Source organism: Lycorma delicatula, chromosome 1, assembly GCF_047948215.1.
Source record: "Lycorma delicatula isolate Av1 chromosome 1, ASM4794821v1, whole genome shotgun sequence".
In the NCBI taxonomy this organism is placed as follows: domain Eukaryota; kingdom Metazoa; phylum Arthropoda; class Insecta; order Hemiptera; family Fulgoridae; genus Lycorma; species Lycorma delicatula.
The window spans coordinates 301,926,758-301,947,518 of NC_134455.1; the positions used below are offsets into that span (position 1 = coordinate 301,926,758).

General features: G+C 32.2%; 2 protein-coding genes across 2 annotated transcripts in view; both read left to right on the forward strand.

The window, feature by feature from the left end:
• Nucleotides 1-2,318, forward strand: part of Dpm1 (Dolichyl-phosphate mannosyltransferase subunit 1) — a 71,772-nt gene extending 69,454 nt beyond the window's left edge. Inside the window, exon 6 of the mRNA XM_075380298.1 lies at nt 2,090-2,318. Coding sequence (XP_075236413.1) covers nt 2,090-2,194 — 105 coding nt within the window. The 3' untranslated portion in view covers nt 2,195-2,318. The remainder of the gene's footprint in view (nt 1-2,089) is intronic.
• Nucleotides 2,319-12,485: 10,167 nt separating this feature from the next.
• The window catches only part of par-6 (partitioning defective protein 6), a 48,161-nt gene continuing 39,885 nt past the window's right edge, over nt 12,486-20,761 (forward strand). The window contains exon 1 of the mRNA XM_075380310.1: nt 12,486-12,688. Coding sequence (XP_075236425.1) covers nt 12,623-12,688 — 66 coding nt within the window. The 5' untranslated portion in view covers nt 12,486-12,622. The remainder of the gene's footprint in view (nt 12,689-20,761) is intronic.

The window sequence follows — 20,761 nt, forward strand, 5'->3', positions numbered from 1 at the left end:
TAAATTAGATATATATATATATATATCTAATTTAGTCTTTAATAGATATATATATATATATATATATTACACAAAAATAACAGTCTGTGATGTGATCCTTCAGTTCTTTCCAAACCACTGGAGTTGCTAATGGCATGTGATAAGATCCATTTAGCCAACCAGTCAACAACGTTACACAAGAAGCACAGCAAATATGAGGAGCCTAAGATTTTTCCTGATCACCTAATTTACATCCAAAATTCATATGACTTTTTTGTCAGTGGAGTTATATTTCTTTTCTGAGACAACGTTCATTGTTACCTCACCACAGATATAGCAGAAATTGTTTTGATGATTATTGCAACTGCGAGGCATTGTTAATACAGTACAATAAATCACATTGTTTAAGAAGAAACACTTTATAAATATACTAATTTAATAAACATACACTTTACTGAACAAAATATACCTGCAAATACGAAAGTCAGCTACAAAACTGAATGTTAACACGCACAAGAACTTGCACATGAATGAGAATTAAAAATATTTCTCTAGTCTGCATGACAGTTTATAAGTAAATATAATGACAAAATTAACTATTGAGTGGATATATGTTTATAGTAAAAAATGAGTCGCATTCTTGTTCATTTTAATTAGTGTAAATAATAAACATGATGACTAATTTCCAATAAATCAATGTGACAACAGTTAAGGGACTGTAATAAATAAACAAAATCTATGTAGTTGATAAATAATATAATAAATTATGTTCTCAAAATGCTATGCATGATACTACCTGAAAGTAAGAATTGTTGTTACAAAAAACTAAACCTGAAAAATTCTGATTTCATATTTGAAATCGGCATGAAATATACTATAAGACTCAGTTATTCACTCTCACTTAACAAAATCATTTTTGATGAGTGTAATGTATTTATATATAATTATTTATTTATTTAAATTAAATTTTTTGTAGTACATATTTCCTCTGTACGTAAATTCTAGCTAATTATATAATATTAAACTTATTCAACCACTCCACATAATTAAAGAACACTCTTAACTAACTTTTTTTTTTTTTCAAAGCGCTTTCAGACCTAAGCCCATCTTCAGTTATTTTTCATTTTTACATTTACATAATAAAATACATGATTTGTTAAAATTTTTAAAACGAATATTTGTTCAGTCAATAATTTTTTTTAAAATTTAAAACATTGTATTATTTAAAATCTTTAACATGCTGTCATGTGAGTATATGTACTAATTTTGTGTGACCACGGATGATTTGAATTTCTATGTATTATCATTTTATTGGTTGTGGGTTTCCTATATACTGACATTGCAAATTGATTATTTTTGTTAATTTTGATGCAAACATCTTGAAAATTTATTTTTCTATTCAATTTCAAAAGTAAATTTCAAATTATAATATAAATTAATTTTATTCAAAATTATTAAATGTTCATTGTGTGTAATGGGATTATAACCTACAAAAAAATCATCAACATACATAGTCCATAATAGGATATCATGTGTAAGAATAATGCCATAAATAATTTTATCTTCAAAATCCTGTAAGTAAACCTCATGATAGCTGATAATGGAAAACCCCCATTGGAAATATAAAACAGATTGCTAAACAATGTTATAATGTTAAATTGATAATATATTTTTAAAAAAACAAAATTCAAAAATTAATGTTTGCCGTATAATAACTTTGTTAAACAGGTAATAAATACATGAAACTTTTAAACAAAGCTTGTAGAGAATTTAATTCTAAACAAAATTGTGCAAGATAAATTGGGGGGAAACAAAAAAAAGTTAGACAAAAAATTATTTTTATTTAGAAACAGCACATTACTAAATTTGTCAGAAAAGTAGTGCTTTTTATTATTATTTTTAATTCATGTCAACTGCTAAGGCCATTAGCAACTATGATGAAGTCACTCATATATTTTATAGATTATAGTTGGAAATCAAACCCAGTTCCTTCAGTTTAGCAAATAAGCACACTGCAGCCTGTCTTAGTCACAATGTGGTCCTGTTTTTCTATTTTAAATAAATTTATAAATTATTTTCACTTAAAATCATGATTTTTTTTATATTTCAGGTGCCAATCACATTTGTTGATAGAGTGTATGGAGAATCTAAGCTTGGTGGGTCTGAAATATTTCATTTTGTCAAAGCCTTGCTGTATCTTTTTGCAACCACATAAATTAGCTAATGACATTTTCTTGACATTCCATTTAAAAAACTAATTGGTATTAAGATTCTGTTATTTACGAATTTATAAGTTATATTTTATGTATATATTCATACAAGTATTTTTTTTAAAGTAATTTTTTGTGTATTTTATTATATAATTTAACAAAACATTTTGTGCTCTCCTCTTCAGAAATTACTCTGATTTTGTGCTTGTCTGCCATCCTTTAACTTCCTTTCATGTAGATTACCATTTTTAAAGATGATTGATTAAGAGAATGAAGAGATTCAACTGAAATCCTTAATTTAATTATGTGTTGCTAAAATCCTGATTTCTGATACCTGGTAATCCTGATTGTAATTCTGTCATTTTTAATAAATTACCTGCAAAGTCCAGACTGTAGAGAAGATGAGGAGGTGACTTTGACTGTAAGCTTCTAGCAGTTCTCTATTGTTAATGTAGTTCATCGAAAGGACTTGTAGATAAACTAAGAGCTACTAGGAAATACAGAAAGGTAATGGAAGTAGTGTGTTGGTGCTGTCTTTCAGTTTTAGAATGAAACTGATTACTTAATACACTGACTACAACCATAAACATTAGCAGAATAATGTTGTAGTGCATTATATTTTCTATTATAGCTGTATTGAAATTACTATTGCCATATTGAAATTACTGGGAGGTCAAGATCACATATAACACTATTTAAAGTTTGTTTTATTTCACAGTTCACAGTTTCTGTTCTAGGAATTTAATCTGTTTAATCTAATGTTTATTAAGTATTATGAACATAACAATATATGTATATTGTAGTTAATTTTTTTTCTCTCACCTTACTCCCCTCAGCCAGACATATAGTGAAGTATAGCTCAGCCCAAGAGAGTGTCGTTCAACTCAAAGGAACCCTCCTCACCTACCAACAGTATGTCCAGCAGGGCAGTTACCCCCCCCCCCCCCACAGCAGTAAGATCTTTTCTTATGCCTGCCTCACATTTCCAGCCAAGGGTGGCCAGGCCCAACTATGTCGTCCCCAGGCCTCCACCTAGAGACCGGGTCTCGGTCTTTACTTGCGCCTGCCTCTAACCACCGAGGAGGGGTACCAGACCCGACTACATCATCCCAGAACCCCATCCAGCGACTGAATCTTTGTCTTTTAATTGCCCAAACCTAATCACCCTGGGAGTCCCCGACCGTTCATTGAGTCTGACACACCTGAGCAGCCAACTCTTGTGACACCCTACCCTATCTTAATATCCTAATCTTCTACCTGTAGAATCCTTACCACTCAGCACGATGGATGTGAATGAGTCCACCTGTCTCCAGTTGTCTACTGAGGCTAACATGTAAGGAACCAGGTCTTCAGGTCTCATTCCAGCAAGTCCAGCTCTTGTACGCTGGTTGCTCCACTCAGGACAAAAGAAAAGGGTATGTTCGACAGTATCCACCATGTGACGTCAGGTATAAGATTCACCACACCTGCTGAAATGGTGTAGGTAGAACTCGAAGTTGCTGTGTCTGGTCAACATTTGGGTTAAGTAGAAATTAATTTTGCCATGCCTTCTTCTGCACCAGGTCCCTAAATCGGTGACCAATCTTATGGTCCACATGGCAGTAGAGCCTGCTCTCCATCTATTCCTCCAATTATTGAGTGTTACTTGTTTTGCCTCAGATTACTTAATTCTTTGTAAGTCATTGCATGTTCTCTAATATACCTATAGGAGGGGTGGCCATCAATATGCACGCTGCATCGTATGATACGTACGAAATGCAGATTTGACACCTGTAGTCTTCTATGGATTTTCTGCAGTCTTTCTACATTTCTTTTAGTAGTGGTCGCAATATACCAGATTGGGGCAGCATACAGCACAGCTGATGTGACTGCTGTCATAATTAGCTTCTTCTTTGAGGCTCTTGGCGCCACATGTGATGTCATAACTGTATTGAAAGACTTGGCTGTCTTTTCAGCTCTGTCACAACATTTGATGATATGGTCACTGAATCTACATGATTTATTGATTGTTACACTCAAGTATCTTACTGTGTCCTGTCAGTATGGGCACTGTTCCCAGTCTAAGATCTATAGGGGCTACCGTTTTTCTACCAGCCAATGTAATATAATCACACTTAGTCAGTGCCAACCTGAGCATGTGCTCTGTCATCTATGTATTAATGGCTGCCAGGCCACATTACCGTGGTCTTGAATCTCGCCTTTGTTCTTGCTGCCAACCTTAACAGCAAGATCATCCACAAATGTCAAAGATTCCAAGTCCTCTGGCAACTGCAGCCTGAGCACCTCATCATAAACAATGAGCAGCAGTAGAGAGCCAAGAACTGAGCCCTGTGGCACACCTCCAAATGTCTGAAAACTTAACATGTTATTCTCGATATCAGCAGAAATCCATCTCTCTCAGGTAATTTCTGACCTGACATCAGAGATAGTCACTTATACCCTTATTTCTCAACGCTGTCATTATCCTGCCCCAAGGCAAAGTTCCAAATGTGTTCTTAACATCTAATAAGATGAGCACAGGTATCCGACGAGTCCTCCACGTCCCACTCTGCATGATCGCCGCCTACCTCACCATCTTTTGTATGGCCTGGACAGTGGACTGACCCTTCCAAAAGCCTAATTGATTATTGTGGATGTCATCGCCCATGTTCAACTCCTCCATGATGCGAGTTAATAGCATCCATTCCACTGCTTTCCTCATATAATTTAGCAAACATAGAGGTCTAAATTCAGCTGGGAAAATACCTCTCTTTGTCTTTGGAAAAAATACCAAGTGTGATTGTTTCCAACACTTTGGAAAGGTCTTTGTCTCCATACCATAATTGGCTACATCAACCATCTGCCATGGTACAGTCATCATTAAACCCTTGATAATATCACAGTGGGAATACCGTCTGGCCCGGGGTTTTTCTTGTCCTTCAGCTTAAAAACAGCTGCTGATACTTCATCCAGGGAGTATCTTCTGTGTCACCCTCCACTTTTTTGGTAACTTCCTGCCCCAGGCACAGGAAAAGTATGCCAATCTGTGAAGCCATCTGCTCTCCCATGAGGACGGACAAGTGCCTGCCAAAACGCTTCATTGCTATCTTATATACTCAACCCCACGGGTCATTGTCCAGGTCACGACATAGCTCACACCACTTCTCCCATTTAGAACATTTGACCTCATAATTCAGGAGTCTTCTGCTGGTAAGATATGCTTGCTCTGCGACCTCCTATGCATCGGCACCATTCTGTCTAAGCCACTGTTTCCTCCTCTTGTTGCATTGAAATTCACGTCTTAGCTTGGCAGTCTTTGCCGTCCACCAATAAACTGGCCTAAAGTAACTATCGCAGGTTGGAATTTTCACTAATTTGTCTCGTATACACTCCTGAAGCATATCAGGAGTTGGCCAGACATCTGCAATTCTGCTCGAAACGTTAGTAACAACCACATATATCTGCCTTTGTGTCAGTCTTAAGGGCAGGTCGCGGTGTACAGTGACAAACAAAATGTCTGCCACTTCGAGGAACGTTGTCATATGGTCACTCATGATTTCATCCTCCAGTACACAGTCTGTGGTCCCAGCAGCCATCCATGATAATAAGGTCGAGCATCAACAATTTATAAATTAAAATGTACAATTAAATGTTATAATTAACATTCATATAAATGTCATGTAATGACATGAATTTAAAATTAAAATTTATGTCATTACATCTGGTTAAAATTTAGATTTTCGACACAAGAATTTTACAAAATACTAATCATTTTTTAATACTGTTATTTTAAAATATCAATTAAAAATTCACTGGGAATTTTGTTTTATGTTGTAGATGTTTCAAAAATTATATTTTTTTAAAAATTACAATGCTGAATATTCTCAAAACTGCATGTATATATATAAACTGTGTATATATATATATATATATATATATATATATATACACAAGGGTAAATCAGATATAAACAGGATTTTTTTTTTAATTTATTGAAAAATAAAAGACAAATATAATTTATTTTTCTACATAGTTTCCTGCTTTTGAAATACATTTTTCCCAGCTAGAAGGAAGGTTTTTTATCACAGAATCGTAGAATGAAGCTGGTTGTATCAGGAGCCAATTGTGCATGAATCCCTCCACGCTCTTGTCATCTTCAAATCGTTGCCCTCCTAGTGCTCCTTTAAACGGCCTAAATGTAAGTCATTTTTAAACAAATGAAAGTTGCAGAGCAATAGGTCGGTTATAGGGAGGATGATCAAATTGAATTCAGTGCATTTCTTCTAGTTTTGAGACTGTTAGAGCTGCAGTATGGGACCTGGCATTGTTGTGGAGGAGGATGGCCTCCCGAATCAGTTTGTGTCATCCTCTGTGATGATATGCAGCCCTCACCTCGTTCAGCTTGCAGTGAACGAGGTACAAATACAGCTTGCAGTAGTAAGCAACATTGATGTGCGTCACTCATGCAAAAAATCAATGAGCAAAATGTCTCGCCACTCTAAAAGAACCTTGCCAGCTGACAGTCAAGTCTTTGCTCACTGGGGCTGCCTCCCGTTTCCACTACCACTTAATACTGGCTTATTTCGACTGGGGAGTGTAGTGATGAACCCACGTTTCTTCACAGGTGATGATCCAACTCAAAAATACATCACCTTATTTCACAACCTTGCTGTAAGCCTCTGACAGACCTCCAAATGTCTCAACTTCTGATCCGCAGTCAAAATATGAACCCATCTGGTACACACTTATAGAATTGTAGGTTGTTTGTGATGATCGCTTGATAGCTCCCATCACTTATTCCAACCTATTCTGCAATTTCAGATACTCTCACCCATCGATCATCTTCAAGAATGTCTCAAACTACACAAATTTTTTTGTCTGTAACGCTGGTCTGAGGACAGTGATCATGTTCCTTATTTTCCACTCGTTCTTGTCTAAATCTTTATGCCAGACAAACACACAAGTCCTTGACAATGTTTGGTCCCCGAACTGTGCAGTCAATCTCTGGAAAATTTTTGTTGCTTGAACTTCACGAGCAAGAAATTTTATAATTTTGCATTGGGCAGTGGAGGAGGGCTACACCTGCTGCTACAACATACTGAGCATTACTGACAAATTGGTTGGGAGTGTGGAATGGCCAGTTCTCCCCTCTTCTAATGACCCCCCACTCAAGCATACTAGAAGCGCAGGCTCAGTCCTACCAACCATAGACGCTCAGGAACAGAAATCCTGTTTATATTTGATTTACCTTCATGTATACTAAGATCAATCATTATTTTAATAATAATACTCACAATCATAATCTCCAAAAAAAATAAAATAAGACGAGAAAAAAATTCACCATTCGAATGTGGATTTTCAAAAATATCATCAACACGAAAATCATTTTCTACACACTTCTTTTTAATTGCAACAATCTTCTTAATCTTCGATATTGAAATCATATATATATATATATGCACACACATACCAAATACCTGAATGTACTTAAAATTCATATAAAGAAACTCTCATTTATGTTAATAGTGCAGAAGGACGATATTAATTGTACTTCCATCTACTAAGGTCCCTCTTTTCCAAGTTTCTAATCATGTGATTGATGCAGATGACTATTCTGGATGAGGTCAGTGCCAAAAATACTATTAGATGTGTAGCTGGAACACTCATATTTTTTTTTTAATAATCCACTTAAAACATTTCAAATAAAATCTCACCAAAATTGTTTTATTATTTTTTTATAAAATACTAAATAGTTTGTTTATGTTATTTAGCAAACATATTTGTAATGTTTGTTTTTAGCCTTAAACATTTCTTTAAACTTTTTCATTATCATCATCAGGTGTTTTGCCGACTGAAGGTCCCTTACACCCCCACTGTCTCCATCCATTTGTCCCAATCCTTCTCCTTTGTCCCATCATAAAAATTAATTTAAAAGAAGTTAAAAAGCCCTGAGGCTATAAAAAATTGATGATGCACCTTGATTAGCTGGAGCAAGGAAACAATAACCATTACAAAAACTAGATAACAAAAAACATGATATCATCCCCCCTTCATTGACAGTTATGATTAGAAAAACTACCTCCATTTTGTTGAAAAATATTGTCATTCAGTTTTATCACAAAAAAAATTAATTTTCAAAATATTATGAAACATAAATACCAGGCGATTCAAAAAATACTTGACAACTTTAAAAGCTTAAAAAATTTATCGAGATATCTTTGTAGATTGGGTTGAGGTCTCATTTTATAGAAAAATACATCAAATTTGTCACTCAACATTTACTTTTGTTCAATCAACATCCCAACTGAAGTTGATTTCATTACAGACTGTAGCCAGCAAGTCGGGCGTTACCTCTGCAGCTGCTGCATGAATTTAGAGTCTTAGTTTAGCAAGATCAGCGGACAAAGGTACATAAACCCAATTTTAATGAAACCCCACAAGAAAAAATCTAGCAGGGTAAAATCTGGTGAGCGAGGTGGCCATGCAATTTGACCTTCACAACCAATCCACTGACTTTGTAATCAAGTACCAAGAAAATCTCTTGACTTCCAAGCAGTAGTGGGGTGGTACCCCTTCTTGCTGATAGTAATGGTGTCTATCTTGTTCATCATCATCTAACTGAGGAATTAGAAAATATTGAAGTATGTCCAGATAAATGTTACAATTTATGGTTCCCTTTTGGAAGAGCGGGCTGTACAGTCTTTGTTTGCTTAGGCTCCAAAAAAACATTTGACCTTGGGCTGTCATGAATCTGCTGCAAAGTTTCATGAGAGTTTTTGGTACTCTGTATTTGGCAGTTATGGGTGTTCATCTTGCTACTTACATGAAACATTGATTCGTCACTAAAAATTGGCATGGTCTAAAAATGTATTCGTTTGCTATTGAACTGCAGTTGCTGCAAATTTTGAAACAAAAACAGCGAGCATGTTTTGCACTAGCAAATGTATCCATTTTTAACAATCTCATTACAGTGCTGGTAGCCAAATTTGGTACTGATGAACTATGTGAGTCAAAACTTGATGTGTTTTGCTATGAGATGAGACCCCAACCAAATTTATAAATTATCTAAAAAATTTTTATGTGCTTTTAAATTTGTGAAGTCTTTCTTGAATTGCTCAGTATAATTTTAATATGCAATACAGTGCCTATATTTTCTGTCTATTTTGTCATAAATTATGTTGATTCATTAGATTTGTTTTTATTCATTTTAGTTTTAACTAATGTAGGTTTTTAACTTTGTTCATTATTGCTGAATAGTATGTAGTCCTAAAAGAAACAGTTATAATTTACGGTCAACTCGTACTATCAAGCATAAAAAAGGTAAATACATATAAATGTAATTTTACATGTAACTCTACTAGTGCAATAACAGAGTAACAAGTTTGTACATCACATTTTTGGTGTACATCACATCTGCATCAACTTAAATAGAATCATAAAATCTATAGGGGAACCTAAAGAGGTTTTTCACCATTAAATTTTTTATGGTACACAGATAAAACAAGAACGCCCCTCCCAATCCTTTTTTTTTTGTCATTTAGACTTAGGGATATCAGCTATTAAAAGTTATTGTTCGAAAGCAGTTGTATTATTTGATCCTTGTATTATGTGCTGTATCATTCATCTTGACGTAGTAGGTCCTGTTTTGTTTTTAAAACAAGGATGGCCTTACTACTGGTCAAGCAGTTTAATTAGTCGCCAATTTTACTTTAATTCAGTTTTTTATTTTTGTGGAATTAATTTTGAATTCACAACATATTATTAGAAAATCTCAATATATAGTTGCACAGCTGTATTATTAATACAAATGCACCAAGTCTTACAGAATTTGAGTATTATGTACACATTACAACTCAAAAATTAGAATCTAGAGCTGAAATGTTGCATTCTCATTTAAAATTGCAAATAGAGGCGTAGAATAGTTAACCACTATTCTTCAAACCCAATTTTATTATAGTGTATTTAAAAAATAACTATACAATTATATGTTGAAGGATTGTATTCTATGTGCTGGCGTAATGTTTTCACCAAAGGTTGGTAATCTTGCATTGTATAAATTTTGCTTCTTCTACCCAGTCAGGTTGATGACCTTAAGATGAGGTGTGTCTGGTTCATTGTGTTTGTCACCTTTGAATGATTGTGACAATGTCACATATGCGCTTAGAATGGTATTAACTTTAGAATAGCAAATATCTCGTTAAATACATTTTCTATGAGCATGATGAGTACTTGTAGACAGTGAAAGACCAGTTTTCCATTATTTCCTGAACACCAGTTCCTAATCGACATAGTGTAAGAGTGCTAATTGAGAAATATAGAGAGATTGATAAGTGGACCTCTACCAATGAAGTGGTAGATCAAAACGTTGGCCCAACGGAAAACATTGATGTTGCCAACTGCAGAAGGAGTTTATAAGAAGCTGAGTTTCATCCCATATAAAACAAAAGCGCTTCAAAAATTATTAACCGCAGACTGTGGAATGCAAATTCAATACTGTGAATGGTTTCAACAGTTTCTACCTGACAAGACAATAATTTGCATTTTTGTATACTGATGAGGAGTGGTTCCATTTGTTAGGGTACTCGTACTCGCATTTAAGGTCTCTAAACAGCCCAGATGCACAAAAATTCCTCTATGCAACCAGTAGATGGCAATATCCAGAAGAATAGTTTACCTAATATTCTTTGGAGAAACAATAAATTAAACTCTTTATAGTGAAATTAATTACCAGTTAATGGGAGAGCTAACAGTGAAATTAATACTGCTTGCATTTTTGTTGAAAAGAATTTTTTCATCTGAAGAGGCCTCTAGTTTAAAATATTTAGGTTTGATAAAATTATATCAATTTTGTATCCTATTCTAGCTGATTGAATTTACAGTATATTGTTAGGTCCATTAGTTTGATGTTCTCTTCTATTGTCAACAATCATCTAATTAGATCAGTTTAAGTGCATAAGTAGTATGTAACTCCTACTATCATTACAAAAAAAAAAGAATGAGCACAATGGAGGAGTTTCATTTTAGTTACCAAAAGTACATGGTAACAAAAAATTATAAGCTAGAGTTTATGATGAGCTGGAGCATACTTAAAAGAATTATGAAATGAATCGTGACATACTTTTTTTTTATTTTTAGGAAAAAAATGTGTAAAAACTATCTTTGATCAGTTATTTCTAATTAAAACCCATTGTGTTTGTTAATATATAAGTTTGGTCATTAGTGGCCCCCTATCAATTTCTGACTTATATTAGCAAATAAATATATCTGGTCTACACAATTATATTGTAAAATAACTGTTTCTTAACGTGAAATGTACTTCATCTGTAATCAGTGTATGTAGCAATATAAATTTTGCTAGCACATCGGTTATTTTAACATTGAATTTTGAATAAAATTACTAACAGCCAAGCCTTAATATCAAATAAGCAAGATACATCCTGTATGTCTGAGCACCCATTTAAATAGTAGTCTGCATGAGATGCAGATAAATTAATATAGTAACCAAAAACCATTGTACTGGATAAACTTCACCATTTTCTGATGAAGCAGAATCTAATTGTTTAGCATTACGTTAAAGTTTTTGTTTCAGACCATCTTGTAAACTTATCATTAATTGATTAGAAAAATAGAGCCCATAAAATGTGTTAAAAACACAAATTTAATTATTTGTTATTGTGAAGTCGGTACTGTTTTGGGGTCGTGTTTAACCTCCAAAAATACTCAAATTTGTACGAACAACTACGTACGTAAACACAGCTCGGTTACGTTATCCTACCCACCGTTGTGCGTGTTAAGATAACGAAATAGTAACTTGGCTGCAAGGAAACCTATTTTATTTTTGATGGAATCTGAAGTGTTGGAAATAAAATCTATCGCCATACAAAAATATGAAGAAAAATCAAACTACGCTATACGACATGATGGCAGAAACTGGTTTTTAATAAGTTTTACAAGCGTTAGCATATCCTACAGTAATTAGATTATGCTCAGACGTTAAAATCTATTTCGTGCTAATCATATTTTACTTTTAACTTTGAGGAAAGATCAAAATTGGGTGATTATCATTCTTATGTTTATTCGTAAAGACATTGAGTACATATATATATTTTTTTCTTCATTTCAACAAGAAATAGATAAAATATTTTTGTTTAATTTTACTTGCATGAAATGTTAAAATAATTTCAGTAAATATGTTACGTAAACTGAACGACGTAATTGGCGTGAATATTTTCTCACGGAACTGTTGGCAATGCTGTCGGCTATTTTCGGTATTTATCGTTATTGCAATTCTCTTTTCGTAGTAATGTAATGCAGTAATGGGTGGGGGGCGATAGGAACACGCTCATAGCAGGGAGTTTAGTCATCGTAGGTTATTGTTTTACTTCCTGTCTATGTCCTTTTTGTAGAATTTTTCGTTGTAGTTAGGTTTTGTTTTATTGTTCGATGTTTTCGCTATGTCTAGGCATTCGAAAAACAGTAATAAACTGGATACCAGCCCCACAGTAGAAGTGAAAACAAAGGTAAATGGTATACTGTAATATGTTTTGTTGGTTATTTTATTTTGTGTACATTTTTCCTTACCAGAAGATTATTCTCTTTATCTGTTTGAAATGTATAATCAGTGATATAGTTTAGTTCATAAAGATCTCTTTTTGTTATATTTTGTGAAAAAACAGACTGAAGGTTTTTTATTGTAACCATAATTTTTTGATTGACAACATACTATGTATGACTTTATGAACTGACCATTTTTCTTTTTTGATTGTTAATTACTTTTGTTTAGTGAATAAAACGGAATGGTAGAGTAGAGTGTATAAATGTGTCCACAAACTCTTGTGTAAGCTTCAGTTCGACTGATGCTGAGGTTTACGTGTCTCCATTATTTGTTTATTTTTAAAACAGTGTAGTGTGTGGCGCATTTGTTCTTAAGAAATAAAAAAATCGAAATGCCGTGGTAGTATTATTGCTTACGTTTGTTGACATTTATAACTTCGTATAATTTACTAGGTTATGTTAGGTTAAAACAGCATCAATTTCATTTTGAAAAACTTGGTTATGTTATTCGTTTGAAATTGGTTGTTTTATTGTAATAGTGGTTAAACAAAATTAATATACATTACTAAAATTTTGATGTGTTGGTTTTGTAATATGTTAGAAATTTTCATTACATTAGGTCCACAAAAATTTAGATTATTTTACTGTTAGGTTTAATGTGGTTTCTTAACTAGTTGGGTAGTGGTTTCACTAAGCAAAATATACTTTTTTGTTTTTGCCCTTTTTTCTTATTATATTTGTTTGTTAAAATTTTTATCTTAACACATTTTAAAATCACATAAATGGTTAGGTAGCCTCAGTTGTTACTTGATTGAGTATTACCTGATAATCTAATTAGAAAACTCTTACTAATCTGTTGACTTACTTGCTGAATTGAATATGTTGTTTGCATGTAGCTTTTAAGTCCTGGGTTAACATGTAAACCATTTATTTTAAAACATTGTTCAATAATTACACTATCTGTGTTATGTACCGTACTGTACTCCCACAGCCAAGCACACTGAATAGTTCTGAATGTGCTAAGAAACCTTTTTAAATAGTTAACAATTGGAAATTGGACTCATTTTGTTTATTAATAAACTACAGATTTTACAATTTGATTTTCTTTAAAATTTAATAATAGATATAAGAATTGGTTATGTTTGATTTTTAATCAGTATCAATTATATTTGATTTGAATGAATATTTGATTTTTAATTATGTTCAAATATATATATTAAAAATCTATAAAGTGTGAATTTATAATATAGTTGTCTTGTTTTGACTGGCTCTGATTTATTAGACATGTTGTTTATTGAAATATAGTTTGTGTTGATTAGATTTTTTTTAATCAAGCTGTTTCACTAAAAGAGATAATAAAGTCAGGGTAAAAAACTATGAAAAGTTGGATGGGCAGTGGTATTTTTAGCAACAGATTTTCGGTTGTCGCATACATTTCTGGAATTAGTTTTCTTTTTTTAATCCATCTACAGTAATTGGGATTTCACTTATTTTCTAGTTAGCTGAATTTTACTCCATATTTTTAATAATAATTTATTACTATTAAAATGAAAGCAAAGTACTTGAATTAATTCTTTTGTATTACTTAAATTTTAAGTAAAATTCTGAGTAATGAAATAACATACATCATTGAGTCATGTTTGATTTACATTATTCTTTTGGTTTTTTTTATTGTTCATGATGCTTGTCTATTTATTTTATGTATTGGTCAACAATGTCTTACAAATGATGTAGATTTTATTAATAATGAAAATGACTTTTTAATTATTTATTCCGAGGGTCAATCAATAATTAAAGTCACAAATAACTGTGGTTGCAGCACAGATTGTTCTTACTATCTGTGTTATGATACTTTTAGATCAGTACATCGTAATTTCATGATGACTTTATAGTTGCTGTTTTGAGTAAAATTGTTTTATTTATAACCTCAAAATCCCATGTTATGGTGATGAGTTCTTTTGATGTTTGCGGATTAATTGAATAGCATGCAGTAATCCATTTTACTTTCCAAAGGTGAAAAATTGGTTCACATTTACTCTTGTATTTACTCTTTGTACATTTACATCTTGTACATTTGTATTTGTATTTACTCACTTGTACATTTACTCTTTGTATAACTCTTGTATAATTATAAAGTTACAACTGTAGACATTTTTACAAGTGGGTAGAAAAATTTGAAGTTTGTTAGACTTCAGTAACTGACGAGCATCATTTTGACATCCAGCTCAAGTTTCAACTCAGGCGCTTAAAACTAACATAGACTATTCTCATCCAAGAAGACCAATGGATTAAGTTTAGATAATTGCTGAAAAATCACAAATAAATGTTGGTACATTTCCTAACATTATCACCAAGCTGAAGTACTGTAAAACAAGTGCAAGATGGGTTCCAAGAGAATTGATATCATTAAAGGAGACATGAGTTTGCTTTGCACAGAGCTGAAACAATGGTATCAGCAAGAAGGTGATGCATTTTTAGACTGTATTCTAGCCTGTTTATGAAACATGGGTTCACCATTGTGAACTATAATCAAAAATATTGAGCTTGGAGTGTATTGAACTATAATCAAAAATATTGACCTGTAAAAAAAGTTCTGAGCCCCACCATCAGCAGGAAAAGTCATGATGACAATCTTTTGGGATGCAAAAGGCGTAGTTTTTGTAATTTTTTAAAATATGAGTGAAAAATAAACCGCATATTATGTGACATGCTTATCAACAAAGTAAGCCAGTAGTGTTGAAAAACCTACCTGGACCAGTGCAAAGGCATCATTCTGCTTCACGATAATGCTTGGGCAACTCAGGTAATTCAAGAAACCATCTACAATTGCATTGGGAAGTACTATCTTACCCGTATACAGTTCCTGACTTGGCCCAACAGATTTCTATTTGTTTAGTCCACTCAAGGAGGCATTATGTGGTAAGTTGTTTAATGGCAATGATAATATTAAAGAAAATGTGCTAAATTGGCTCCTACATCAAGACAAATATTTCTTTGCAGTAGGTATAAATTAGTCAATTCAGAGATGGTATGAGTGTAATAATGTAGCTGGGGATTATGTTGAAAAGCAAAAAAAAAAATGTTATCATGATTAAATAAACCGTTCTAGCTCCAGAACAACCTGTGTCTTTAATTATTGAATGACTACTTTATAAGTAACTATTTGTGTTTCATAGTTGTAATGTCCTTTTTAGCCAAATAATGCAGTAATCAATAATGATATATATTGAGTCAGTAATAACATAAGTATACATAAAAGTATGCTATATTTAAATCGAAACTCTAATAATAGTTGTACTATATAAACTCATTATTAAGAATATAATGTTATGTTTTTGTTTAAAATGGTTTATATGTTAAGTATTGTTAAAATACAAAAAAAAGAAGTATTTTGATAAACATTTAATTAATGATAATTGGATTATAAATTTGGTGCAATGAAAAGTTATACTGTAGAATAGTGTATATCGTGTGAATGAATAATACATAATTTTTTAAACAGCGTTTGTCTTCAATCTATTTTATGTTTTATTCATTTATTACTAAGTAAGCTTGTTACTGATAGCTTTCTTTATAAATGCCGAGTAAGTTTATTTTGTTACAGTTGAGTTATGTTTTGCAGTGTTAAGACTATAAATACTTTTTTGTTAAAAGACTCTAAATATTAATTTCAGTTTCAAATGTGCACGACAACTTTTAAGTAATGTATTGTATTTTTGCAACCTTGTATATTTTTACCCAGAATAAATTTATGTGTACTCTTAACTGTTAATTGATGTCATAAAATGATTTTGGTGTTTGAGAGAGGTTTAACTACTAGTAGTGTGGTAATGGTGGAAGAAATATGGTCCTGACCAACATTTATTAGACTTTATCATTCATTCGGGGGTTAAATCTAGTAAGTTGAGTCCAAAAAATCCATTTTTAGCATTTTAAATTTTTTTAATGTTTAACATCTCAAAAGTATTTTCACAAACTTTGAGATAAATCTGTACATAATCATCTCCCTAGTCATTAATCCCCTCCTATGTACCTTAACACTGTTACTTGACTCCACAAGAGGAACGGTGTTACTCGACGTGTGAGCGCCGTGCTCACTCTTAACGCAACACTAATAAAAATAATTGATTACTAGGAATTTCCTGCAAGCCAGAAATGGAAAACTTGCTTATCATATTTCAAACACATGCATAGGCAGCTAGACAGCATTCCAAGAATCTTTTCAAGTTTTCAAATTCTTTTTCCAGGTTCAAGCTAGTCCTAAAAAGTGGATGAACTAAAAATTTAAGCAATGTATTATGATAGTAAATGTTCTGAATCTGTCCTCCAAATAGAGTAACTTATTTTGTGTGAGGAGATAGTCATTAAATTTAAAATGTGATCTAGAAGTGATTGAAGTATTGAATCACTGCAATAAAGAATATTTGCTGAATATCCATTACCTCTTGCACGTTTTAGTGACTCTTCTGATAATAACATGTACTAATGAACGCTTGTTCTCCACAATGAAGAGTCAAACGATTGTTGCAACAAGTCAGGGGTGGAAGATTAAGTTTATTTCTTTATCAGCGCGTAGAGTTGGGATATTCCATTTTAATTCACAAATTTTCAAAAATTTTATTGCATCACTATTTTTGATTTTGATGGTATTTGATATATGATAACTATCCATCTTGTGGCCAAAAAATATTTTTCTATATTTAAAAAAAAAATTTCTTTAGTAATAGACTATTTTCTAACTTGCCAGCAGGTAAAAACAGCCACTTTTTCCATGAGCTGTAGCATTTTTATTTTACATCATACAGAGGTGAAAAGGGCTTTTTGGAAAGAGTAAAAATGGAACTTCATCTTAGTCTACTCAAAATTCATTTTGATACATAATCAAATCTAGTAATGTTTACTGAAGTTACGTTTACAAATTGTTTTTTTTTTTTTTTTAATTTTCAGCTCAAAATTAATAATGAAGGACTTAGGGTAACAGGCCTGTTTTTTACCTTTTAACTCTTAGGTACTAGTAGTACTTATAAAAAAAAAAATTGGACTGTCACAAAGTCTCCTTCATTAAAAAAAATGGCTGCCAAATTGTAAGATTTTGAAAATGTCTCATTTTTGGGGCTCAAAAACCACATGTGGGACAGGTGGCAAAAATCTGAAATGTTTACAGCAGTAAGTAAGTTTTGAAATAAAACTATATAAAGTTTATAGTAAGTTTTGTAATAAAACTAAAAAAATTTCATTTTGTTACTCAAAAGGGGTTGACGAGTAATGAAACCATAAAAACCTCTAAAAACACCGTTCCTTCTAGCCATGAACAATGTATCCAAAAAATTTCACAGCTTGTATTTTTTCAGTAATAATGTAGGCCTACTATATAAAATACTTTGATAAGTCTATAATGAGATAGCTTATATTCTAGATAGTTTGTTACTTAAAGTATGACTCAAACACACAAACGTGAATAGACGTGCATGGACATGAATGTTTGCGTAATCCAGAATGTAAACATTGTAGAAGGTTCAGTTACTGTTTTGATTTCAGTGTGATTTATTGTTACTAGTGTTAATGCTGCGGCTAGGTAATGTACACTTGTTTATAAAGGAATTTTATTAGCAGTGAACATCTCTTTTATGTGTTATTGTTTATTTTTAATTTCATTTATTAGAAAAACTTTTATTTTAGCTGTAGAGAAACCGGGATAAGACAAAGTGAGGTGCAGTTGGTAGTTTTATAATATATACTAACTCTATTGTTATCGTAATAACCCTTGCATTTTATAAAAACTGATTATGGAGTGTTCAATTGGCACTCACCCTGAAACTGTATGTCACAAATTGATTTGCAATAGATCTTCAGTATTGCACGATATTTTTGAGTTTACTGAACAGCAAATAACATTAGTATCTTTAAGAAGTGGATGTACAGAAACAAAAAATATATGTACTTTTCATGAAATGGGATATTTAGACAAATATTTTCATATTAATGGAAAGAGTTGCTCTGACCCATTTAGCTGTCACTCTAAACCAGTTAAGAAATCTCTTCGATACTTTCAACAAGCAATCCAAATTTAAAATTAATTCCAGCCAGAGCACTGTGTACAAAATGCTTAAACAAAATACAAAATCTACAAGATGATACGGAAAGCGAACGGAATGGAATGTCATGATATATTTGAGCCTTACTATGTTATAGTCGAGTCTGTGAATAAAGCTTGTTCAGCACTTGTCATTTCCCCCATTAAGATTCAAAAATTATCATGCAGCGCAAAGGAACCAATTTAAAAAAATAGAGCTACAAAAATAGCTGAGTCAGTTACCAGTAAATTAAATTTGTGCTACCATCAAGAAGATATTGAAATCGCAGCTGAATGGCATTTTTGCCTCATACCATTGAAAAGGACCATGTGATGGTATTGGTGGAACTGTAAAACTGTGACTAAAGCAAGCCTTCAAAGGACAGTCAACAATCAAATTGTTACACCTTCTGAAATGTACAGTTATTGCAAAGACAATATTAAAAATATAACATTTACTTTGTGATGAATTTCTGTTTTAGATATTATGGCAAGAAAGAAAAATCAACAACTAGCTTTCTAATAATTCATAATTTTTATTGGAGTGTAAGTGTGTGTGTGTGTGAAGTATAAATGTGGACTATGAAAAAAATTATTTACTAATATTCTTTCTTGCGTAATAAATGATGTATTAAATTTAAGCATATGCTTTGTATTTTTCAAATGCAATAAAATATTAAAAAACTGTTTTAGTATAAAATTATTATTATTATTATTATTATTTTATCATCAGCCCCCCCAAAAAAAAAATCAAATCCTAGCTACCTGTCTGAAAGCAATTGTGATCTATAAAAGCAACCAATTTTCAATATGTAATTTACTAAATTTGAAGCTCTGCAACATGTTTTGTGCTTAAAAATTAACCTGCTGCCCACATAAGAAACATATAACTAAACATAAGTGTTGTTATGTTGTTAACTTATGTTAGAGGGGTACTATGGGCAAAAAAAAGGTGGAAAGGATATGTTGATAAAACCATTCAAGAACAATTTTTGCAGGACAGTTTTAGTTTCCCCTTCTCGCTCCCTGGGTGCGTGCCTATGCATTTGAAAGTATTGAATAATTAGTTGCTCAAATTTGAAGGTTGTAGTGTCTAATGGGTATCATTGACTCTGAGTAACCGTTTCAAATTGATTCACTTATAAAGTACATCATGAAGCAATTTCTGACCATTTTGAAATGTGTTTTTAAAACTATTTTGTAAAATTAGTAATTTATTTCAATAATATTAATTAGGTGAACTGCTAAATGCTTGAAAGAAGAACCTTTAATTAGTGGCACCCCTTTTGCAGTTTATGAACAAGTTTCTATTATTATTATTACATGTTGAAAGTGTAATGATATTAACTTGTACTCTAAAGTACATTTTTAAAATAGTTTAAAATATACAGAAATAACATGCTTTGTGTAACTGAAAATCACTTCTACATTTATGGTTGAAAGAAAATATTTTTTATTTTCTACACATTGCTACATTTTATTTCTTAATGATTACATAATAAATTAATTTTAGGCAGTTTCCTGGTAAGTTATCAGTTATTAACTCATTATGTATGAAGATATTGATTCCTAAAATTATTTGTTAGTTCAGGTGCAATGTAGATCATTATTTCCTCCCCACCTTGTTAGCTTTCTTTTTTATTCTTGCTTCTAAATTATATTTGGAAATATTTTGTTTCCAAATATTTTGCTTCCAAATTAAAGATAAAGACCTAATCTGTGCAAAGCAACTTCTGTAATTTGCTTACATACAGTGTTTCCATTGATGATAACTACTATTTGTTCCATGCTTTCAAGTAATATATTAAAATATTAATTTTTTTTGTCTTTAGTCATTTGACTGGTTTGATGCAGCTCTCCAAGATTCTCTATCGAGTGCCTGTCATTTCATTTCGGTATACTCCCTACATCCTACATCCCTAACAATTTGTATTACATATTGCAAATGTTGCTTGCCTGCACAATT